General features: G+C 30.5%; 1 protein-coding gene across 2 annotated transcripts; it reads left to right on the top strand.

The window, feature by feature from the left end:
• Positions 1-13,367: 13,367 nt before the first annotated feature.
• Positions 13,368-21,820, top strand: LOC123218358 (metal transporter Nramp6-like). Of its 2 annotated transcripts, none has more exons than XM_044639801.1 (14): positions 13,368-13,430; positions 13,778-13,922; positions 15,905-15,983; positions 16,077-16,117; positions 16,563-16,641; positions 16,741-16,845; positions 17,643-17,752; positions 17,929-18,110; positions 18,199-18,268; positions 18,759-18,932; positions 19,072-19,176; positions 19,362-19,493; positions 20,258-20,353; positions 20,587-21,141. In XM_044639801.1, exons 2-14 carry the CDS (start codon positions 13,806-13,808, stop codon positions 20,923-20,925), a joined length of 1,629 nt encoding a protein of 542 aa, XP_044495736.1. In that variant the 5' UTR covers positions 13,368-13,430; positions 13,778-13,805; the 3' UTR covers positions 20,926-21,141. The 2 variants fall into 2 exon arrangements, with proteins under 2 accessions (XP_044495736.1, XP_044495735.1); XM_044639800.1 differs by lacking the exon at positions 13,368-13,430 and adding an exon at positions 21,482-21,820 and having other exon boundaries at positions 13,464-13,922; positions 20,587-20,931.
• Positions 21,821-23,456: the final 1,636 nt, after the last annotated feature.

Below are 23,456 nucleotides of genomic sequence, written 5' to 3' on the forward strand. Positions count from 1 at the left end.
AAATCCTTCATTTCAAATTCTCTTTTCAAATATTTATCAGTTTTTGAGAGTTTTTTAAGAGTTCCAATTAAATTCATGTCATCAACATAAACTGCTCTAACATTTTGATAAAGACACATAAGCATATAGGGTCATTCACATAGCCTTCTTTTTTCATATATTCACTAAGATGATTATACCACATACCTCCGGATTGTTTTAATCTGCACAATGATCATTGTAATTTAATTGAGTATATGTCTCTTAAATTGACCCTTTTTACTTCAGGCAATTTATATCCTTTAAGGAGTTTCATATAAATTTCAGTGTCTAAATTTTCATACAAGTAGACAGTAACTACATCCATTAGACGTATATCCAGTCCTTCAAAGACTGTTAAGTTGATTAAATATCTAAATGTAATTATATCCATCACAGATGTATATGTTTTATTAAAGTCTATACTCGGCCTTTGAGAAAAGTTTTGGGCTACAAGTCTGATTTTATATCTAGCAATTTCATTTTTCTCACAAATACCCATTTATATCAATGAGTTATACGTCTTAAGGTATTGGGACTACAGGTCCAAATACTTGATGTTTTGCTAGAGAAGTTAATTCTGTTCGAATTACTTCTTCCTATTTAGGGCAATCATGTCTTTGTTTGCATTCAACTACAGTACGTGGTTCAAAATCATCATTATTTAGAATTTCAGTAGTTATTGCAAATGAGAATATATCATCAATTATAACTGTTTCACAGTTCTACATCTCTTATGTATGAGCATAATTTAAAGATACTTCAGTATTGTCATTTTTCTGTTCTTTAAGATTTTGTACCACTTCAGGGGTTTGAGTATTTTCAGGGACTATAACCTCTTCTAGAGGAATATTAGAGAGTGTGGATTTTTTATTTATCTTAGGATCATCATGATTGATATTTGTTTGATTATTTACCTTTCTTTTTCTAAGAATAGTATCCTTTAATCCAATAGGTCTATCACATTTCTGGCGTATAATAGATTGATCAGTTACGACACGAATGGACTATTCAACAGTCATATTGATTTTTGCTTGTGCATTAGCAACTAGAACATGTGATCTTGTCACTTTTGTCATATATACAAATGTATCAGACATTTAATTGACAATAATTTGTAAACGTACTATCCTCTGTACTTCATTTTCATTTTGGGATGTGCAAATATCTAAATGAGACATGGTAGATACATACCAAGTAAGTTCATGTCTAACTTCGGAGGCATTTTCTTTTTTCCTAAAGATATGAAAGTTGTCTCATTAAAGTGACAATCTATAAATCGTGCAGTAAAATGATCATCTGTAAATGGTTCAAGATACCTGATAATGGATGGTAAATTATATCTAATATATATTCTCAAACGACATTGGAGTCTCATTTTTGTGTGATAAGGAGGCACAATAGGGACATATACAACACAACCAAATATTCTCAAATAAGATATATTAGGTTGGTGACCAAAGACCAATTATAAGGAAGAATATTGATGATAAGAAGAAGGTCGCAAGCGAATTAACGTTGCAACATGTAATATAACATGTCCCCACATAGAAGTATGTAATTGACTTTTTAATAATAGAGTACGTACAATTACCTGGAGTCGTTTGATGAGAGACTCAGTTAATCCATTATGTGTGTGGACATATGAGATTGGATGTTCAACCTCAATCCTCACAGCCATGCAATAATCATCAAATGTTTTGGATGTAAATTCACCAGCATTACTTAGCTGTATTGATTTGATCGAATAACCTGCGAAATGTGTCTTTAATTTGATAATTTGTGCTAATAATTTAGCAAATGTAATATTTCAAGTAGACAATAAACAAACATAAAACCATCGTGCACATGTATCAATTAAGACCATAAAATAATGAAATGACTCACTTGGTGGATGAATTGGTCCACATATATCTCCTTGAATCCATTGCAGGAATGATGGGGATTCACCTCTAATTTTGGAGGGAGATGGTCTTATTACTAATTTGCCCTAAGAATAGACGGTATCGAATTTTTCACTAGACAATAAAATTTTATGATTCTTTAATGCATGTCCATATGAATTTTCAATAATCCTATGCATTATTGTAGATCCTGAGTGGCCTAAACGATCATGTCAAAGCAAAAATGTTTTTGGATCAAAGAACTTTTGGTTCGACGTTGCGTAGGTTTCAATTGCCTTTATGATTGTCTAATACAATCCAAAGGATAAAACAAACAATTTTTCTATTATAAGTCTTCTTCCGGAGGCATTACTAATTATACAGATGAATTCTGCATCATTTTCACTGATTTTTTCAATATGATAACTATTATTTTTTATATCTTTAAAACTAAGTAGATTTCTTCTAGATCTACTTGAATACAATGCATCATTGATGTTTAATTTGGTCCCATTTTTTAACAAAATTGTAGCTCTTCTGGAGCCTTTAATTAAATTTATTAATCCTGATATAGTATTTACTTTAGTCTCTATTGATGATAAAGTTAAGAAAAATTTCTTTTCTTTTAATATTGTGTGGGTGATTGCACTATCAACCAAACACATGTTTCCATCACTAGCTTTTGAAGTTAACGCTTCAATTTTGAAGTCTATTTCCTTTTATTTTAAAATTTACATTAGTTATTACAAAATTTGAAAGGAAGAAATATATATAGTACTAATTATACACTATAATATATATATAATTTTTTAATCTTGAAGAAATTTTGAAATATCAAAGTTTGCCAGATCGACAGAGTGTGGATTATCAACACAATTTTATTCGATCTTATTGTCTTCATTTTTAATAGATGCTTGGTATAAATCTACCAGATGTCTTGACGTACGATAGGTACGTGACCAATGACCTTTAGAATCACATCTATAACATTTACTTTCATGGTTTGTAGTTTACTCTGTATCATTTTCCCTTTATCCTGTTTTGCTTCATCTCTAGTGTTTTGAAGGTGGAAATTTTTTCTATTATGATCACCTTTAGATCGAAACTTATTTCATCTAAGACCTCGTCTACGCTCACGATGACTACTACTAGTAGTTGCGGTCACTTCAGGGAACGGTGCAGTACCATGGGGCATGTCTGATGGTTCCTTAATAATAATTCATTGTTTTGTTCAACCATCAATAAACAGGATATTAGTTTAGAATATTTTTTTAAAATTTTTTTCCCTATATTGCTGCTGTAGGAGCATATTTGAGGGATGAAATGTGGAGAAAGTTTTTTCTAACATATTTTCTTTAGTTATTTTTTCTACACAAAATCTCATTCGGGAGACAATTATGAACATGACAGAGTTATATTCACTTACAGATTTAAAATCTTGTAAGCATAGATAAGTCCATTCATATTGGGCTATTGGTAATGTTATTGATTTATGATGATCAATTCTTTCTAATTTCTCCATAATTCTAATGAGTCCATAATATCCACGTATTCTACTCGTAGCCATTCGTGGATATGATGAAGAAGGAAAATAATAGTTTTAGATTTATCTTGCTGGGATGCGTTATTTCATTCTTTTATTGTTTCTCCTAGACTCATTGATTGTAGATGAAGAACTATATCCAAGAGTCATTCAGAGTAATTTTTTCCATCCAATCGAAGGGCAACATATTGAAGTTTTACAATATTTGTCATTTTTACCAACTGCAAGTTGATGAAAGAAATAACAATTAGCGATATAATGAGAAAAAATTATGTGTGAACTTCAAGTTCGTATTTGTCATATATTCACAAAACTTCTGGTTTCATGATTAATATTTATAATATTATAGTATGTAAAACTTACATAATATTTTAGACTTTTATTTCATTATTTTCATTACTTATGCAATCTTCAGGTTGCAGGTGAGATGTGGTTATAATTAATATTTAAGTGAAATATAGGACTTCTAGCCTATATATATTTTTTCATGATTTTGTAATCTTTAGGTTAGAAATCATATACCGTAATCATATTTAGGACTTCAGATCTATATTCATAATTTTGTAACTTCAGGTTATAAATAATGTTCAAGACTTTAGGTCAAAATTTATGATATTTTGTAAACTTCAAATTGTAAATAAGGTATAATTATAATTGAAAAAATTAAATGAAAGCATAACAAAAAATAAGATATATATAATAATTGAGAGATTATAATAATATATTTGAATAGATTGTATTGATAACGTGTTATAAATATAATAGTATAAATGAAAGATGATGAAGCTTCGAGAGAGATTTATAATGGAACAAGGAAGAAATAAAAGCAAAGAAAGTGAGAGGGAGGGTATTTTTATACAAAAAGTTTTTTACCAACTCCCTTAACATTTTGGCTTACTAATATAAAAGCCATTTAATGCTTTCCTTCAATTTTCCACTTTAATCATCCACTATTTCATAAATGCATTCCCATGGATTTACTTGACTTGATTAAGTGGAAAGTCACCTGGATATGTAACAATGGGTGGGTTTGTTTTAAGATAGACAATTTTTTTTTTAAGGAAAATATCTATACGTTGGTTTAATATGATATTATTGCATGCATACTTTAATTAAAATATTATTACATCTAGCATTTGAGTCTAAAATCTTAATTTGTAATTTGCCCTTGACATTAATCATCTATCAAATACAAATTATGGACATTAATTTTATACATGAATGAGGTGGATATCGATTGTAATTATTAATATATTACGATATGATATAAAACAAATGAAAAATAATGTATATTATAAAAGTATATCGAATTAATATGATATAGTGAACAAATCATATAATACGATATATATCATATGATATGATATATATTATCAATCACTTTTTTAAAAAAATAATGACGTAGTTAAAAGTATTTATAATATTTTTTTAAAACTATGACACATTAATTATATATTTTTATTATTTTATTTTTTAAAAAATATATCATATCATATATAATACAAAAAATTAAAAATTTAATATACAATACGATATATGATTTGAATAACATGATTGTGATAATATTGAACGACCGTGATTTTAGAAAGGTCTTGTGGTTTGATTGATAAAGTAAATTTGTGTAGGAGCATATTAGATTTAGGTGAGATTGGATGGAGGGGAGGGTTCAAAATTTGGAAATTTTCAATTTCTATCACATTCCTTTATGGAGACATGTATGCATTTAACTGACTTAGCAAGCAAAATCTGGAGAGGTGATTTATGATATTTTTATTTTTACATAGAAATTATAGTGATTTGAAATATTATAATGAAAAGAACCAATTGGTATTTATTATGTTTTATAAAGTCACTAAACACAGATATGGTTCTGATTCTAAAGTTCATTTATATAAAAATATTGTATAATATAAAGCAGAGGGTTGTACATATAGTTTACTGTAGGATTCAGACCCAAAAGAGTCATTTATGGCATAGAAAGTTGACGAGTAAGTGGGAAGACAGACTTTTCAAATTTGAAGGATAAACAGTTAATTTATGAAAGTTTCGGTGGGAAAGTAAATTCGGCCAATCGAAACCTTTAATATTAGAGACAATACTAAGTGACAGAGAATACTCCTTACAAAAGTAGAAACTAATTCAAACAGCTCACCATCCACCAATTTTTAATAACAATAAAACTATGTTTATGTTGCATACCCAGGAAGCTTTCCACCTAATAAAGCCAAGAAAAAGTGGTGGGATATCATTTATTATTACAAATATATGGAGGAAGAAAAATAGTGAGCGCTGACATAGGAAGAAGAAATAAAGGGAATTAGTCAATTGTATTAGGTGATAAGGGTGGCAGCAAATTGATATATATAAACCCCCTTTTTATCATTTGTGGATATATAAAAAAACACTCAACTCTCTTTCATAAAACCACTCTCTTAATTTTCGTTCCTGTTTCTGCTTTTTTTCTCTCTTTAGTTCTCTTCTCCCTTTGTATATATTTGCAATTATCATTATTATTTATCAATTAACTTTATAACACATTATCAGTACAATCTACTCAAGTATATTATTATAATCTCTTAATTATTATATATATTTTATTTTTGGCTAAACGACTATTTCCCACCCAAGGTTTAGCGTTTTCTCAAATGTCCCCCCTTTAACTATAGAAACACCAAACACCCACCCATGGTCGGTTAGATTTAACAAAACTCTAACGGTGGTAAGGGTGAAACTGTCATTTTCGCTATAATATTAAAAATAAACTAAAATATAATATAATTTTGTCCCCCTAAACTTTAAAAACTAAAATTTTCCCAGACGAAGACGACGTCTTCCCAACGAAGTTCTTCGTCTCCCACGACGTCTCCGGGCGTCGATCGGACCTCCAAATGGGAGGAAAGAGATCGCCGGAAGAAGAGGTTGCTTCGGGAGGGAGAGGCCGTCGGCAACGGAGCCGGAGAGGTCGCCGGAGATTTCAAAACCAAACCCTAGGGTGAAACTGCGGTTTTTTAAAACTTAGGCTGGGGAAAAATGTTAGTTTTTAAAGTTTAGGGGGGCAAAAAGAAATAAAATTTTTAGGCGTTAGGGTTCTTTTAAATCTAACAGCCATGGGTGGGTGTTTGGTGTTTCCATAGTTAAAGGGGGGACATTTGAGAATACGCTAAACCTTGGGTGGGAAATAGTCGTTTGGCCTTTATTTTTAGTTATACTTTTATTTAATTTTTTAATTATAATTATACTCTATTTACAATCCAAAGTTTATAAAAATCATAAATTTGGACTCAAAATCTTAAACATGATTTGTAACCTAAAGTTACAAAATTATGAATATAAACTTGAAATCCTAAATATGATTACGGTATATGATTTATTATAACTATATCCCACTTGCAAGCTGAAAATCATATAAGTGATGAAAATAATAAAATAGAAGTCTAAAATATTATGTAAGTCTCATATACTATAATATTATGAATATTAATCATAAAACCAGAAGTTTTGTGAATATATGACAAATACGAACCTGAAATTTGCACATAATTTTCTTCATTATATCACCAATTTTTATTTCTTTCATCAACTAAGTTGATGAAAATGGCAAAGCTTGTAAAACTTCAATATGTTGCGCTTTGATTGGATGGAGAAAATTACTCTGAATAGACTTTGGACACAGTTTTCCATTTACAATTAATGAGCCTAGGAGAAACAATTAAAAAAAGGAAATAATGCATCTTAGCAGGATAAAACCAAAACTACTATTTTTCTTCGTCATCATATCCATGAAAGGCTATGAGCAGAATACGTGGATATTATAGACCCACTAGAATTATGAAGAAATCTGAAAGAAAGATTCGATTATCATCAATCAATAACATTATCAATGACCTAATATAAATGGATTCATTCACGCTTACAAGATTTTAAATCTGTAAGTGAATATAATTTTGTCATATTCAGAATTGTCTCCCGAATAAGATTATGTGGAGAAAAATAACTGAAGAAAATATGTTAGAAAAAAACTTTTTCCATATTTCATCCTTCAAATATGCTCCTGTAGCAGCAATATAGGAAAAGAAATTTTAAAAAATATTCTAAACTAATATCCTATTTATTGGTGGTTGAGCAAATCAATGAATTGTTATTGAGGAACCATCAGACATACTCCCTAGTACTGCGTCGTTCCTTAAAGTGAATGCAACTACTAGTAGTAGTTATTGTAGGCGCAGACAAGGTCCTAGATGAAATAAGTTTCGATCCAAAAGTGGTTATAATAGAAAATCTTTTCACCTTCAAAGGACCAGAGATGAAGCAAAAGAGGATAAAGGGAAAGTGCTACAAAGTAAACCACAAAACCATGAAAGTAAATGTTATAAATGTGGTTCTAAAGGTCATTGGTCGCGTACCTATCATACACCAAGAAACCTGGTAGATTTATACCAAACACCTATTAAAAATGCAGATAAGAAGATCGAATCAAATTGTGTTGATAATCCAAACCCTGTTGATCTGACAAACTTTGATATTTCAAAATTTCTTCAAGATTAAGAGATTATGTACATTATAGTGTATAATTAATATTATATATATTTCTTCCTTTCAAATTTTGTAATAACTAATGACTAATATAAATTTTAAAATGAAAGGAAATGAACTCTAAAATTGAAGTGTTAACTTCAAAAGTTGGTGATGGAAGCATGTGTTTGGTCGATAGTATAACCACCCACACTATATTAAAAGAAAGGAAATTTTTCTTAATTTTATCACCAATGGAGGCTAAAATAAATACTATATCAGAATAAATAAATATGATTGAAGGCTTTGGAAGAGCCATAATTGTGTTAAAAAATGAGACCAAATTAAACATTAATGATGCATTATATTTAAGTAGATTCAAAAAAAATCTACTGAGTTTTAAAGATATAAGAAACAATGATTATCATATTGAAATCATGAATGAAAATAGTATAGAATATCAATGTATAATTAATAATGCCTCCAGAAGAAGGCATATACTAGAAAAATTATCCGTTTTATCATTTGGATTGTATTATACAATCATAGGGACAGTTGAAGCCTACGTGATATCGAACCAGAACTTCTGTGATCCAAAAATATTTATTTATGCTTTAGGATGATCGTTTAGGCCACTCAGGATCTACAATGATGCGAAAAATTATTGAAAATTCACGTGGACATACATTAAAGAATCATAAAATTTTATTGTCTAGTGATAAAGTCTGTACTGCCTGTTCTCAAGGTAAATTAGTAATAAGACCATCTCCCTCCGAAATTGGAAGTGAATTTCTATCATTAATGCAAAGGATTCAAGAGGATATATGTGGACCCATTCATCTACGAAATGGATCATTTCGTTATTTTATAGTCTTAATTGATGCATATGTACGATGATCTTATGTTTATTTATTGTCTACTCGAAATGTTACATTTGCTAAATTGTTAACACAAATTATCAAATTAAAGACACATTTCGTATATTATTCGGTCAAGTCAATACGACTTAATAATACTAGTGAATTTACATCTAAAACATTTGATGATTATTACACATCTATGGGGATTAAGGTTGAATATCCAGTCTTGTATGTTTACACACAGAATAGATTAGTTGAGTCTTTTATAAAACGACTCCAGGTAATTGCACGTACCTTATTACTAAAAAGTCAATTACCAATTTCTATGTGTACACATGTTATATTATGTGTTGCAGTATTAATTCATTTGTGACCTTCTTGTTATCATCAATATTCTCCCCTATAATTAGTCTTTCACCATCAACTTGATATATCTCATTGAGAATATTTGGTTGTATTGTATATGTCTCTATTGCGTCTCCTCAACACACAAAAATGGGACCCTAACATCGTTTGAAAATATATGTTAGATATAATTTACCATTCATTATTAGGTACCTAGAACCATTAACAGATGATCTTTTACTGCACGATTTGTATATTATCATTTTGATAAGACAACTTTTTTATTTTTAGGGAAAAAGAAAATACCTCCTGAAGTTAGGTATGAACTTACTTGATATGTACTTTCCATGTCTCATTTAGATCTTCGCACATTCCAAAGTGAAACTGAAGTACAGAGAATAGTGTGTTTATAAATTATTGTCAACCAAATGCTTGATGTATTTGTAGATACGACAAAAGTGACAAGATCACATGTTCCAGCTGCTAATGCACCAGTAAGAATCAATGTCACTATTAAACAGTCCATTCATATCATAACTAATCAATCTACTACATGCTAAAAGCGTGGTAAACCTATTGGATCGAAGGACATAATTCCTAAAAAAAAAAAGTAAATAATCAAACAAATATCAATCATAATGATTATAAGATAAATGAAAAATCTACACTCTTTAATATTTCTCCAAAAGAGGTTATGATCTCTGAAAAGACTCAAGCCCCTGAAATGGCACAAGCCTTTGGAGAACAGAAAAATGAGAATATTGAAATATCTTTAAATTATACTCATACACGAGAGATATAAAATCGTGAAACAATTATAATTGATGATATATTATTATTTGCAGTAGTTACTGAAATTTTGAATGATGATGATTTTAAACCACGTACTGTAGCTGAGTATAAACAAAGATATGATTGGCCTAAATGGAAAGAAGCAATTCGAACAAAATTAGCTTCTCTAGTAAAACGTCAAGTGTTTAAGTCTGTAGTTCCAACATAAAAAAATATACAACTCGTTAGATATAAATAAGTATTTATAAGAAAAAGAAATGAGAAAAATAAAATTGTTAGATATAAAGTCAGACTTGTAGTCTAAGAGTTTTCCCAAAGGCCTGTTATAGACTTTAATGAAATATATGCACTTGTGATAGATATAATCACATTCAGATATTTAATCAATTTAATAATCTTTGAAGAACTGGATATACGTCTAATAGACGTAGTTACTACTTATTTGTATGAAAGTTTAGATACCAAAATTTATATGAAATTCTTTGAAGGATATAAATTGTCTGAAGTGAAAAGGGACAATCGAAAAGGCATGTATTCCATCAAATTACAAAGATCATTATATAGATTAAAACAATCTAGACGAATGTGATACAACTGCTTTAGTGAATATTTGAAAAAAGAGGGCTACGTAAATAACCCTATATGTCTTTGTGTCTTTATCAAAAGGTCAAAATCAGAATTTGCCATTATAGTAGTTTATGTTGGTGATATAAATTTAATTGGGACTCCTGAAGAGCTCTAAAAAACTGTTGAATATCTTAAAAAAGAATTTAAAATGAAAGATTTTGGGAAAACAAAATATTGTCTTGGCCTATAGATTGAGCATAATTCAAATAGAATATTTATCCATCAATCAGCGTATATTGACAAATTATTAAAACATTTTAATATGGATAAGACTCATCATTTGAGCACCCTAATCGTTGTTTGGTCTCTTAATCCACAAAAAGATCAATTTTGTCCAAAAGAAGAAGATAAAGAAATACTCGGTGATACAACTGCCTGAATATATTGTCTAAAGTAAAAAGGGACAATCTAAGAGGCATGTACTTCATCAAATTACAAAGATCATTAATATAGATTAAAATAATCTGGACGAATGTGATACAACTGTTTTAGTGAATATTTGAAAAAGGAGCGCTACTTAAATGACCCTATATATGTCTGTGTCTTTATTAAAATGTCATAATCAGAATTTACCATTATAGTAATTTATGTTGATGATGTAAATTTAATTGGAACTCCTAAAGAGTTCTCAAAAACTAATTAATATCTTAAAAAAAAATTTGAAATAAAGGATTTGGGAAAAATAAAATATTGTGTCGGTCTGTAGATCGAACACAATTCAATGAAGTACTTATCCACCAATCAATGTATATTGACAAATTATTAAAACGTTTTAATATGGATAAGACTCATTCTTTGAGCACCCAAATGATTGTTCGGTCTCTTGATCTACAAAATGATCCATTTTGTCCTAAAGAAGAAGATAAAGAAATACTCAGTCCTGAAATACCATACCTTAATGTCATTGGAGCTTTATTATATTTAGTCTAATGCACGAGACTGGATATATCCTTTACAATTAATTTGTTGGCTCGATTTAGAGCTACACCAACCCGTCACCACTAAAACAGAATTGAATACATATTTCGTTACCTATGTGAAACTAAATATTTGAGATTATTCTATTCTGTCAAATCTCCTAAAAATCCTAGTTTGGTTGAATATGCAGATACTGGTTATTTTTTTAACCTCTATAAGGCCGGTTTATAGACAAGATATGTTTTCACTTATAATGACACAATAATATCGTGACACTCTACCAAACAGACCATGGTTGTAACGTCTTCAAATCATTCATAAATTTTACCTCCCTATGAAGCCAGTCGAGAATACATATGGTTACGGTCAGTTATCCATCATATCCGAAATGTATGCAGTCTTCCTTCTATAATAGACACTCTTTCTATATTATATGAAAACAATGCAACATGTATTGCTCAAATTAGAGGAGGATACATCAAAGGAGACAAAACCAAACATATCTCACCGAAGTTTTTCTATACTCATGAGCTCTAACAAAGTAGAAAAATTGATGTCAAACAAATCAGATCCAATGAGAATCTGACATATTTATTCACTAAGACACTACCGACATCAACATTTGAGAAGTTAGTGTATAATATTGGTATGCGGCAACTCAATAAGCAGCCAAATTAATCCTACTACAAAAAGGGGGAGTATTCATCAAGGGGAACATTTATCAGACCAATTTTTGAAATATATCATATTGTAGACAAAATGTACACTGTACTATTTTTCTTGACTAGGTTTTGTTCCATCGGGTTTTCTTAGTAAAGTTTTTAATAAGACGGTTTAAGCACGTCTAATACCAACTTATAGGACCTTAAATAATTATGTTCTTTTGCTTTGATTTTTATCCCACTTAATTTTTTTTAACAAGATTAATATAATTATATGTAAATGGTGAAAATCTAAAAGAGAATGTTACATATCTAAGTGGTCTCCACCTAATCAAGTCAAGAAAAAGTGATAGGAAATCATTTATTATTGCAAGCATATGAAGGAGGAAAAATGTTGAAGGCTGATGTAGGAAGAAGAAATAAAGGGAATTAGCCAATTGTATTAGGTGATAAGGGTGGCGGCAAACTGCTATATAAACCTCTCTTTCTATCACTCGTGGATATATGAAAAAACACTCAACTCTCTTTCATAAAGCCACTCCTTTAATTTTCGTTTTTGCTTCCGCTTCTTTTCTCTCTTTAGTTCTCTTCTCTCTTTATATATATTTGCAATTATTATTACTATTTATCAATTAACTTTATAACACGTTATTAATACGATTTGTTCAGGTATATTATTATAATCTTTCAATTATTATATATATTTTATTTTATGTTATGCTTCTATTTAATTTTTCAATTATAATTATACATTATTTGTAACCCAAAATTTGTAAACTATCATAAATTTAGACATAAAGTCCTGAATATTATTTGTAACCTAAAGTTACAAAATTATAAGGGAAAATGTCACTTTTCAAATTTTTTAATAAAGAAAAATTATTAATTTTTAAACTGAAAAAATAAATAGATGAATATTTAATTTTTTAATATTATGAATTAAATAATATTTTTAAACTAAAAAAGATAAATAGATGAACATTTAATATTTTTATTAAATAATTATTTAATGATATTTTTAATATTATTTAATAATATTTTTAATCTTTTTTATTTAAAAAAGATAAATAATATTTTTATTAATTAAAGAAAAATATTATTGATTAAATCCCGGGATATGTGACAACAAAAGTTTCCAAATGTTTGTTTATTTTAGTAATAAACGTGGATGTGTTTCCAAGACTACCTGAGTGTAGAAATTTGCTCCACTGTTTGATTGATTTATTGAAAGTTCGTTTACTGTTTGTTTGCTGAGAAAACATGGGGAAATGCAATAGCTTTTTTCTTTCTCATTTATTTTTTAACGCTTGATTTGTTCTATTTTCTTTCTGTTTCTCGGAAGTAGTGTTAATTCTAATCATCCTGCACTTTTCGTATAAATCTTGTGTATATTACATTCAATTTATATGATCTATTGAAGATTTCAGTTATGAGTTTTTTTTTTTTTATTTCAGATGCGTGATGATTAGTGATTGCATGTTTCTAAGTGCAATTGTCACTATTTTCAAATGCAAACTGAAACTTATTTTATTGTTTCAGTTAATGAAATTTGGTTTCAGTTTTCAAGCAGAGAATTGCCTGAATGCGATTGAAACTTCATATTTTGTGATTCATCAGAATAACATCAGGAAACAAAAAGGTGGCTATGGCGGCTGCAACATCTGAGCGGCCACAATTCATTGCCAGCACTGGCGGAAATCAGAGCTTTTCAAATACACCGCTGATTGAGAGTGAAGAAAATGACCAAATTGTTGTGCCCGATGTGAGTTTTTGATTTCTATTATTATCATGATTCATTGTATCATTTCCAGCTCTGAAACTTTGTGCCTTTTTGGGCTTGTGTTGGGTTGCAGACAATCTTTTTTTGGGATGTCAATCTTTATTTTAATTGGTGATTGCATGGAAGTTTTTACGTTGTGGCCACAGTTTATGGTAGTTGAAGATAGTTTGGGTTGAATTGAAAAGTAAAGTTAAGAGTAATATTTTTGTTGTACTTAGATACTAACTCGCATAAATCTTTTTATCAACAAATATTTTACTGGCAGAGATGGCCATTTTTCGGTGATAGGGGCTGAACCTATACATGGTTTTTGAAAGTAATTTGAGTTCAACATCCTGATCATATTCATTTTACTTTTTCAAATTTTTGTTGAATGAAAGCTTCAGTTGGTTGTGTCTTTCATACATTATCTTGGTTAGATATAGTGAAGAGACCGTGGAATAATGAGCTAGAAAAGTCAATCTAGAGATAAGTCCTTGTTATGACTTATTATTAGGTAATTAACATCACCGGCTTTGAACCTAGTATTATTGATAAGATGATATCTACTTCATTGAACACAAGCCACTGAAGTTTTACCTTTTCAATGTTGAGGTCCTTTTTGATATTACATTTCGGATCTTACTATTACATATCTGTCCAAACATCTGCATGTGACTTGGAGATACTTTATATTGGATTGCCTTTTTATGTTCTTTTAATCAAGTTATTTTCTAGCCATGGAAACTCAAAAGTTGAATTTGTATACGAAAAATTGTATCCACATATTGTGGATAAACTTATGGCTATAACAGTGACTTTTGTAGAACTTGGAGTTTTTTTTTTTTTGGTCAAGGAAATGACATAGCTGGATGCCTTTGTCAAATATTATAGGCGTGTCATGCTGTAATCCCCCAGGTCTCTATGTGGCCCTAAATTGTTATAGATCATCCACAAAATTCGGTAATTGCTCCGTTGGGGTTGCAATCTTGTTGAATTGCTCCTATCATTTTTCCAATAGAATAATTGTTTTATGAGAGATGGTTCTAATGAGTTGAATTGGTTGGAAATTTAATTTATCAGGTGCATTTACTAAGCTAAATGCACCTGATAAATTGAAGTACTGGGCACAACTAAAACTATAACCCCTGGAATTTTGTGTATTGATAATTTAATAAAATAAGTTGCAGAAGCATATTGAGTCAAAGTAGGTGGCTCTATTGTAGGTGGCATCAGTAGAGGGCATTAATGCTGTTACATTTAAAAAACAAAACTTTTTTGTGTAGAAGGACCATGTGGTAATATTAAAGGGAGGATAACATGGAATATAATGGATTTTACAACCAAGAAAGTTACGCTTGCAATGTATTTAATATTTGTTTCAAAAAAAAAAGTTAAATGTTATCAGTGTTTAAACTGATCATGGATGCTTTTGATTGTTTATTTTCATTAATGCTAGAGTATTTTAAAAAAAGAACAAAAATGTTATACATTTATCAAGAGCTAGATATGTATTTGACGTTGTCTAGATATATATTTAGTTTATTCAGCTTTAGGAATCTCCTTGAATACTTAGAATTTTCCCGATAAGGGAACTGGAATATATTTGAGGGTGCAGAGCTGCAACGTGGAGCACAAGTGAAAGATGGGTTATTTGTGTAGGAGTTTTCCCAACTATAATTGACTCTCTACTTAAACATCATAGTTCTTATTAGTTAGTTTTTGGCCTTTGCGCTTTGGATTCTTACTAAATGTTTTTCATTCTTTCATGAATAGTGGTTGCAAGATACGTATTGGTACCATTGACCTCAATTTTGAAATTTCAATAACAAGGCAATCCTTTTTAGATTTTTGCAATGCTATCAATATGAAACTTTTGATATAATGTATTATACAGGGATCTGCTGCAGTAAGTCTTTTTTGATGTAATTGGTTATTAAAATAAAATAGTATGATATTTGATAATATATGTTGCATTCTTGCAGAGGACAAGCTGGAAGAACTTGTTTGCTTATATGGGTCCTGGATTCCTTGTTTCCATTGCATATATAGATCCCGGAAATTGTAAGTTCAGTATTTTTCTTTCTTTCTGAGAAATACAACATTGCAATGCTCCTAATCAGTATTCGCTCGTTATAATTTGTTGATTATTTACAGTTGAGACGGATCTACAGTCAGGAGCAATTTACAAGTATGAGGTGTGGATACTATCCTTAAAATGAAAGGACTCCTCCCATCATTTTGTTTTAATGAACTCATTTTTTCCCTTTAAATTTTCATGATTAAGATTAAAGGAGTCTTCAAATTTTAAATTATTAACTGTCGAAATATAATCTTATTGTTCACCGTTGAAATTAATCTTAGTGTTCATAATTCTCAAGTTTAAAGGATTCATTTTCCAAAGATCTTTTCAGCCAAAAAAAGGGTATAAAGAGATGTCATATCATGTACCATTCTATATAGTCTAGTTTATTTGTGCCCTGGTGGAGATACAAGGTGAAATTAGTTTCTTGACTGGTGCAGTTGTGCAATTCAAAAAACAAAAGTCAACGCGTGCTTTGAAAATTCACATCAATTCCTGAGTTCATTTCTGAATTTCAACATCATGTATTCTTCTTAAGAGACGTTTTTCTTTTCTTGCAGTTACTTTGGATCATATTAGTGGCTTCATGTGCTGCTGTAATTATTCAGTCCTTAGCAGCCAATCTTGGTGTTGTCACAGGTCTGTCATCTGTAAAGCTGGCCATAGTTGCTACAAATCTAGTTTCAATGTCTGCACTGATACAGCTCTTTGTTTCAAATGTTGTTTCTTTGATTGTAGGAAAGCATTTAGCAGAACACTGTAGAAATGAGTATCCTCGGGTACCAAATTTCATCTTATGGGTTCTTGCTGAAATTGCTATAGTTGCATGTGACATACCTGAAGGTAAACATGTCACTCATTTGCTTGAAATTGTGAAATATGAATGCTCTTTTTTCTATTGCGTAATTGTCTAGAAATCTGGGGACTTGTGCAAATAGGTTGCATATATAGAGATCGATGTAGGTAAGTTACTGAAAAAAATTGTTTCATTCTTAATCAAAATAAGGCCATGCTTAATAAGAATATAGACAAACAGATGCTTCCGAGCAAAACACAGACACACACACATAAATAAAAAAGACAGAAGATGCCAGTTTTAGTTCAATGGTAAATTCTGAATTAAGTTGTAATTTTTGACTTGCAAGGTCTTACACAAGGTTCTATGTGCAAGATTAGGAAAAACTGTGTTTTCTGCTTAAGATATATCTCCTTTTTCTGTGTTTTTCTTTCCCTGGTCACAACAGATCCTTGTTTTTATTCAGTAAGTTTTGTCCTCTTTTTGCTGTCTTGAAGCAGAGTCTTTATTGGCTGGGCACCTATGTTATGAGCATTCTTGCCATTTTATGTTACCTTTGCATTTTTGGCTTAATTAGAGTTCACACCTATGTAGAACTTGATGTCAGTAGATGGAAATGACTCATTACTAAATAAAATTAACTGTATTCCCCTGGTAGACATAAAAATGAAGCTGTGAATAGGATTTTATTTTATTTTATATGTGCACATATATGTTTGATTTTATGTGCATAGTCGATGATGAGAGGGGCTTACTCTATATGCAACATCTCTCTTTAGTAACAATTTTTCTGATATACCTTCTGTTCAACCTATTCTGACTGAATAATTTCTTCTATTCTCAGTGATTGGAACGGCCTTTGCATTGAATATGCTCTTTAAAATTCCAGTATGGATTGGTGTCCTTTTAACTGGCTTGAGTACATTGATTCTTCTAGCATTACAACAATATGGGGTATGATGTTAAATTTCACATGTCCTATACATCTAGATTAGATTGCAATTGACTGGTTCATTGAATCTTTATTGGCCAGTAAATTGAAATTGCTTTATTAGCCTCTGGTGGCACTAAAATAAGATTGCAAAAAAAAAAAAAAATCAACTTAAGTTTTTATGTCATCTATTTTGCAGGTTAGGAAGCTTGAATTTTTGATTGCTTTTCTTGTATTTACAATGGCTGCATGCTTTTTGGCCGAGCTTGGCTATGCAAAGCCAGATGCGAAAGAAGTTTTATATGGGCTTTTTGTTCCCCAACTCAAAGGAAATGGTGCTACTGGTCTTGCAATTTCTCTTCTTGGTGCTATGGTTATGCCGTAAGTTCCAGACTTGTTCCAACTTTTAAGTATTTAATCCTAATTGAAAGTTCTCATCTTGGTTGTTGTTGTGCGTTTCATTTTGTAGGCACAATCTCTTCCTGCACTCGGCATTGGTGCTTTCTAGAAAAATCCCAAGATCTGTTCGGGGCATCAAGGTGAAGTTTCAATTTGGTAGACTAGTTTTGTTATTTCTGTGGGTGTATAAAAATCAGTGGGACATTTGGTCTGTACATCATTGTTTTTGGATCTGAAATAATATTTTTACCCTAACCTATTAGCTTAAACTTCAAGATTTTGTGATTTCTTCTCATTGATATGTCCAAAAGGTTATGCTTCTCAGTTCTCCATGTCACAGATGTCTGCCTCATATCTGCTATACTATTTCCATTTCCATTTTCATTTTCGTTTGCATTTGTATCTAGATTCAATGTTACAGGTTAGGTATATTGTTTGTAATAATGTAGAACTCTAAAAAATGCTCTTATTCATTGACATCTATATCAATTAACATTGGAATTTTTACATGAATCTACCTTTATAAATTGTACCCAGATCCAACCTATTATTGGACTTCTTTAAAGAACTAAAGTTTCTGGTTCAATGGCTTCTTAACATAATGTATTCCCATGTCATTTTTGTTCACAGGAGGCGTGCAGATTTTATATGATCGAAAGTGGCATTGCTCTATCAGTGGCATTTCTCATTAATGTATCTGTTATTTCTGTAAGTGGAGCAGTTTGCAGTTCTTCAAATCTAAATCCTGAAGATAAAGATAATTGCAAAGACTTGGATTTGAACAAAGCTTCCTTTTTACTTGGAGTATGTATTCTGGCAACATTTTTTTTGATATTTCAAATGTTGTTTTGACCTGGCATTATTACTACAAGATAATATCATTTTCTTCTGGAATTATACTTGGTTATTTTTCTTGATACTAGTTTATATATATGTTTTACAGAATGTCTTAGGTAGTTGGAGTTCAAAACTCTTTGCAATTGCTTTGTTGGCATCAGGTCAAAGTTCTACTATAACGGGAACTTATGCAGGGCAATATGTCATGCAGGTATTTTTATAATTCTTGTTTCTAAATGGCGATGTTTAACACATGAAGATGCTTTCTAGAAGTTAGCTGATATAATTAGCATATGATTGTTGACTTGGTTAAAATGCATCTTTGTTTCTTTAAATTTGCATTCTGTGGCACATCTTGTTTTTTGTTTGATATTTTCTTTACATTCTATTTTGTAGGGCTTTCTTGACTTGCGGTTGAGGCCATGGATTAGGAATTTCTTAACTCGATGCTTAGCAATAGTCCCTAGTTTAATTGCGCCACTGATTGGCGGTTCTGCTGGGGCTGGAAAACTCATTATTATTGCATCGGTAACTGACACAACTTGCAATTTTATTTAGAATGAAAACACCTTATGTTGAAATGAAGGGGTATACATTTAGTCTATTATATTGAAATGCAACATCTATTTTAGACTTTGGAAGTGCTTAGAATTTTTGTTGAATTGGTAACTGGACTTAATTTTGCAAGCAAGTCAATAATGAAATATGATGTGTTAATGTTGATTCTTAAAGAGTTTTAAATTGTTTTCCTAATGTTTTATGGATTTTTTTTTGCAAATTTCGAATAAATAATTTAGTAAATTTGTAGCTTCATCTTGCTAATGTTCTGGTAAAACCTCAGCATTGTTGCAGAATCTTAAACACCATCAGTTTTTTCCATTATTGAGTATTTTCTAAGCTGATCTACAATTTCTTTTTTGCTTTATCTGATTATTGTGTTATAAAAATAATGGATCCATCCATTTTGAAAATCACATCATATTAATCATTTTGTCTTATGGTTAAATGGCTTTTTGTCCTGATAAGAGTGAGTGCTTCAGATAAAATTATTTATAGCAGATTTGTTGAAGTGATCTGTACCCCCTACATATATTAATGTTTAAGATTATATCAGCTACAATATTATAGTATTTTATTCTTCTCAGAACTAAATGACCATTGGTTTTCTCTGATTTCATATCACTGACAATAAGGGTTGACAAGAGAGAGAGATTAGAAAGGAAACAGTTATATTAGTGCATTTTTACCATTATATAAAAAAATTTTCACTTACCTCTAATGCTTATTTGCAGATGATTCTCTCATTTGAGCTTCCATTTGCTCTCGTTCCACTTCTCAAGTTTACTAGCAGCAAGGTCAAGATGGGGGCATACACCAACTCCCTTATGGTACAACTTTATGCTTGTTTCTCTATTTATATTGTTAAGTGTTTAACGTTGTAATCTTATACTTTAGGATGGACATTAAATATGAGAAGGTTTGCCACTAAAGAATCTGGAAAATGTTTTGTTTTGCTCTTGTGTTTTCCATTTCGCCTTGATCATGCAGGACTGCAATTATTAACCTAAGTCTAGAACATCATCATTAAAGGGCTGATATTTATCTCTATCTCTCCTGGCAGATTTCATCTATCACTTGGATCATTGGTTTCCTGATAATGTCAATAAACATATACTACCTTGTAAGCAGCTTCATCAAGTTTCTTTTTCGTGGCCCTCTAAAACTCGTGGAAGCCATCTTCTTGGGAATATTTGGTTTTGCAGCCATAGGATTGTATTTTGCTGGAGTAGCTTACCTGGTCTTCCGTAAAAATAAGAAAGTAACTCACCTTTTGGCACTAACAACAGATGAAAGTGAACAAACATCTAATGCTTCTGGTATTGCATCAATGTACACTCTCCCTCGCGAAGACATTGCATGCATGCAGTTACCACAAAAAAGGGGAATGGATCTTGAGTAATAGCTGGTAGGTCAGGTGATAATAGGAATGTGAAATCTCTAAAATCACTTTTGCTATGCTTCTTTTTTGTTTTAATTTTTATAATGAAAAATCTAATTTTCATAGTGTGGAAGGACATTAGAATAAGTTAATAGTTTCAGTTTTATGCCTTGCCTCTTTGCTCATGCTCCTCATCAAACTTAATTTACAACATCACTTGAAATCTCTCTTAATTAATTAATGTGTATCTGTGAGTTTTGGCCATATTTAATGCTGCTTCTCATTCAATTATCTCTGCCAATCTAACTGGATTTGATGGGCTTAGCTTAACATAAATTGGAGCAATTAAAGTGAACAGGTATTTAAGGAGATAGGAGACAGATTTTTTTGTTAAAAGTGATACAGTATTTGGGGTTTTGGTAAAGCTCCCTGCTTTTGATCTGGTGAGCATTTGCTGGGTGTTAATTGGACTAGGTGAAGAATAAGAAGAGAGTACAATAGGCAGATTTACAACTAATTGGATATCTAGATAAGAAGTTGTTTACTTAACTCTGTGGCGTGTTTATGTTGTGTTAAGGTGTATCACAATTTGGTGGGGATAAATCCACAACAGGTGGTAACCGGAGATGCAAAATCACACAGATTTTGATATTAAGATAAGGGTTTTTGCTGATCAAATGTAGACAAGGATGCAGTTGATATTGGGAAAGTAAAAACTGAGCAAGGCTTATTAGCTATGTTGCAACTATCACAAAACATAGAAGCTCTACTTTTGGAAACAAGTTTGTTTGAAAACTGAGTCATGTAAAAAAGGGAAATTTTCTTTCATTGAATTTCACGCCTTGAGCTATGTAAATTCTTCCATTGGAACCCAAACTCCTGTACCCTTTTCAATATGGAAATTAAACTTGTTTTGGTGGCAGGGTCTAAGATAAGGAAAGAATCCCAACATTCAAACACCCTAAGGAGGGCAACCTATTGAATTCAAATAATGAGGACTAAAAAGCAAGCCACCCAAAATTTAAAGGAATTTGAAATTCAGCCAATAGAGCAAGTTTGTTTTCTTCCGCTCAATCATTTTGTTGATGAACATGTGGACATGAATGTCTGAATATAATTCCTTGACATTTTAAAAGGCATAAAAGACTTATACTTTCCTCTCTAATTAGTTTGTAAACATTTAATTTTAGAATCAAACTGTTTTTCTATATGTAATAAGCATGACTTCAACTCCTTATTTCAGTTTGAAAGGAAAGACCTACGTAAATTTACTGAAGTCATCAAAATGTCTTCTCCTTTTTCCATTATTTTTCTTTTTTTGTTTAGTATTAGTTTTTGTAGCATTAACCTTGTGTGAATCACACCCTGTATATTTTCATAAATTCTAGTTTTAAGAACTTGGCGATGGCTAAATCTTCTCAAGTGTATGGTAATTTCTTTCCATAATCATTCCAAGTAGAAAGTAACTTTGAAATAATTGTAGCAATTTGACATGATTCAAAATTTTTAATCTTCAAATCTTTAAATTCTAATAAATAATTAAAATTTTAAAATAATTATTTAATAATTAAAATATAATTAATTGTATCACAAAACATGCAAATTTACTAAAAATGTAACACTTAAAATGATAAAAGAGTAACAATGCTTTAATTATAGTTCTCGCAACTTAGAGGAGTTATTATGAGAAAATAAAAAATTGTTATTTAATGTTTTATATATTACTAGAGCTGTGGAGGATTTTTCTATTTAATGGTTTCAAAAGAAATCGTATTCAATTCAAAGATTTTTTTCTAAGTTATAAGTTAAAGTAATATTTATTTACTATTTAATTATCGTCTTTATAAATGAAATTTATAAATTTGATGAAAGAAGAGATTATTGTATAATTGTATTAGTTCTATCTAAATAAGTAATTTAGTAAAATTTTAAATAATAAATAAAACGGCTATTAAGTTACATCCGACACCGCCACTCGTGTAAAACTAATCCAATTGTATAAGTTCGTTCCGCACAAAGTTGTCAAAGTATTGCTCGTATGACTATAATTAGGCAAAAGATGTCTCAATTAGATGCATGAGGTAGTCAAATTTGATCACCTCCTCCGGTCAAATGAATTGGATCAATCCGACCCATTATGGATTGTCCACTGAATTTGGGTGGGTGAGACCTCAGTGAGTTGGGTTTCTTTCCAATCTTATACTCTTGCATTGCATTTAGTGCGGGGCCGCCTTACTGAAATTTTCGTTGGATTTTGAATCCATCACTCAATAAATAAGCCAACTAATTACTTGAAATTAATGGGTAATTCAGCTTTTATTAGCTATCTTCACGTTGCATTTTAACTAAAGTTTTAAGTTTGAATTCTTAAATAATTATCTCATATTATTCCAATACCATATTTCAAGTTATTGTTGGTCTTTGAAACAACAAATAGAATTGCGTTATGTATTTAATTTTTATACATAAATAATAATATATTATTATGTAATCGTATGATGACGGTTGGAGACTAAAGTTAAACATCTAATAAAATCAAGGTAAAAGGACTA

Source organism: Mangifera indica, chromosome 6 (assembly GCF_011075055.1).
Source record: "Mangifera indica cultivar Alphonso chromosome 6, CATAS_Mindica_2.1, whole genome shotgun sequence".
Lineage (NCBI taxonomy): Eukaryota > Viridiplantae > Streptophyta > Magnoliopsida > Sapindales > Anacardiaceae > Mangifera > Mangifera indica.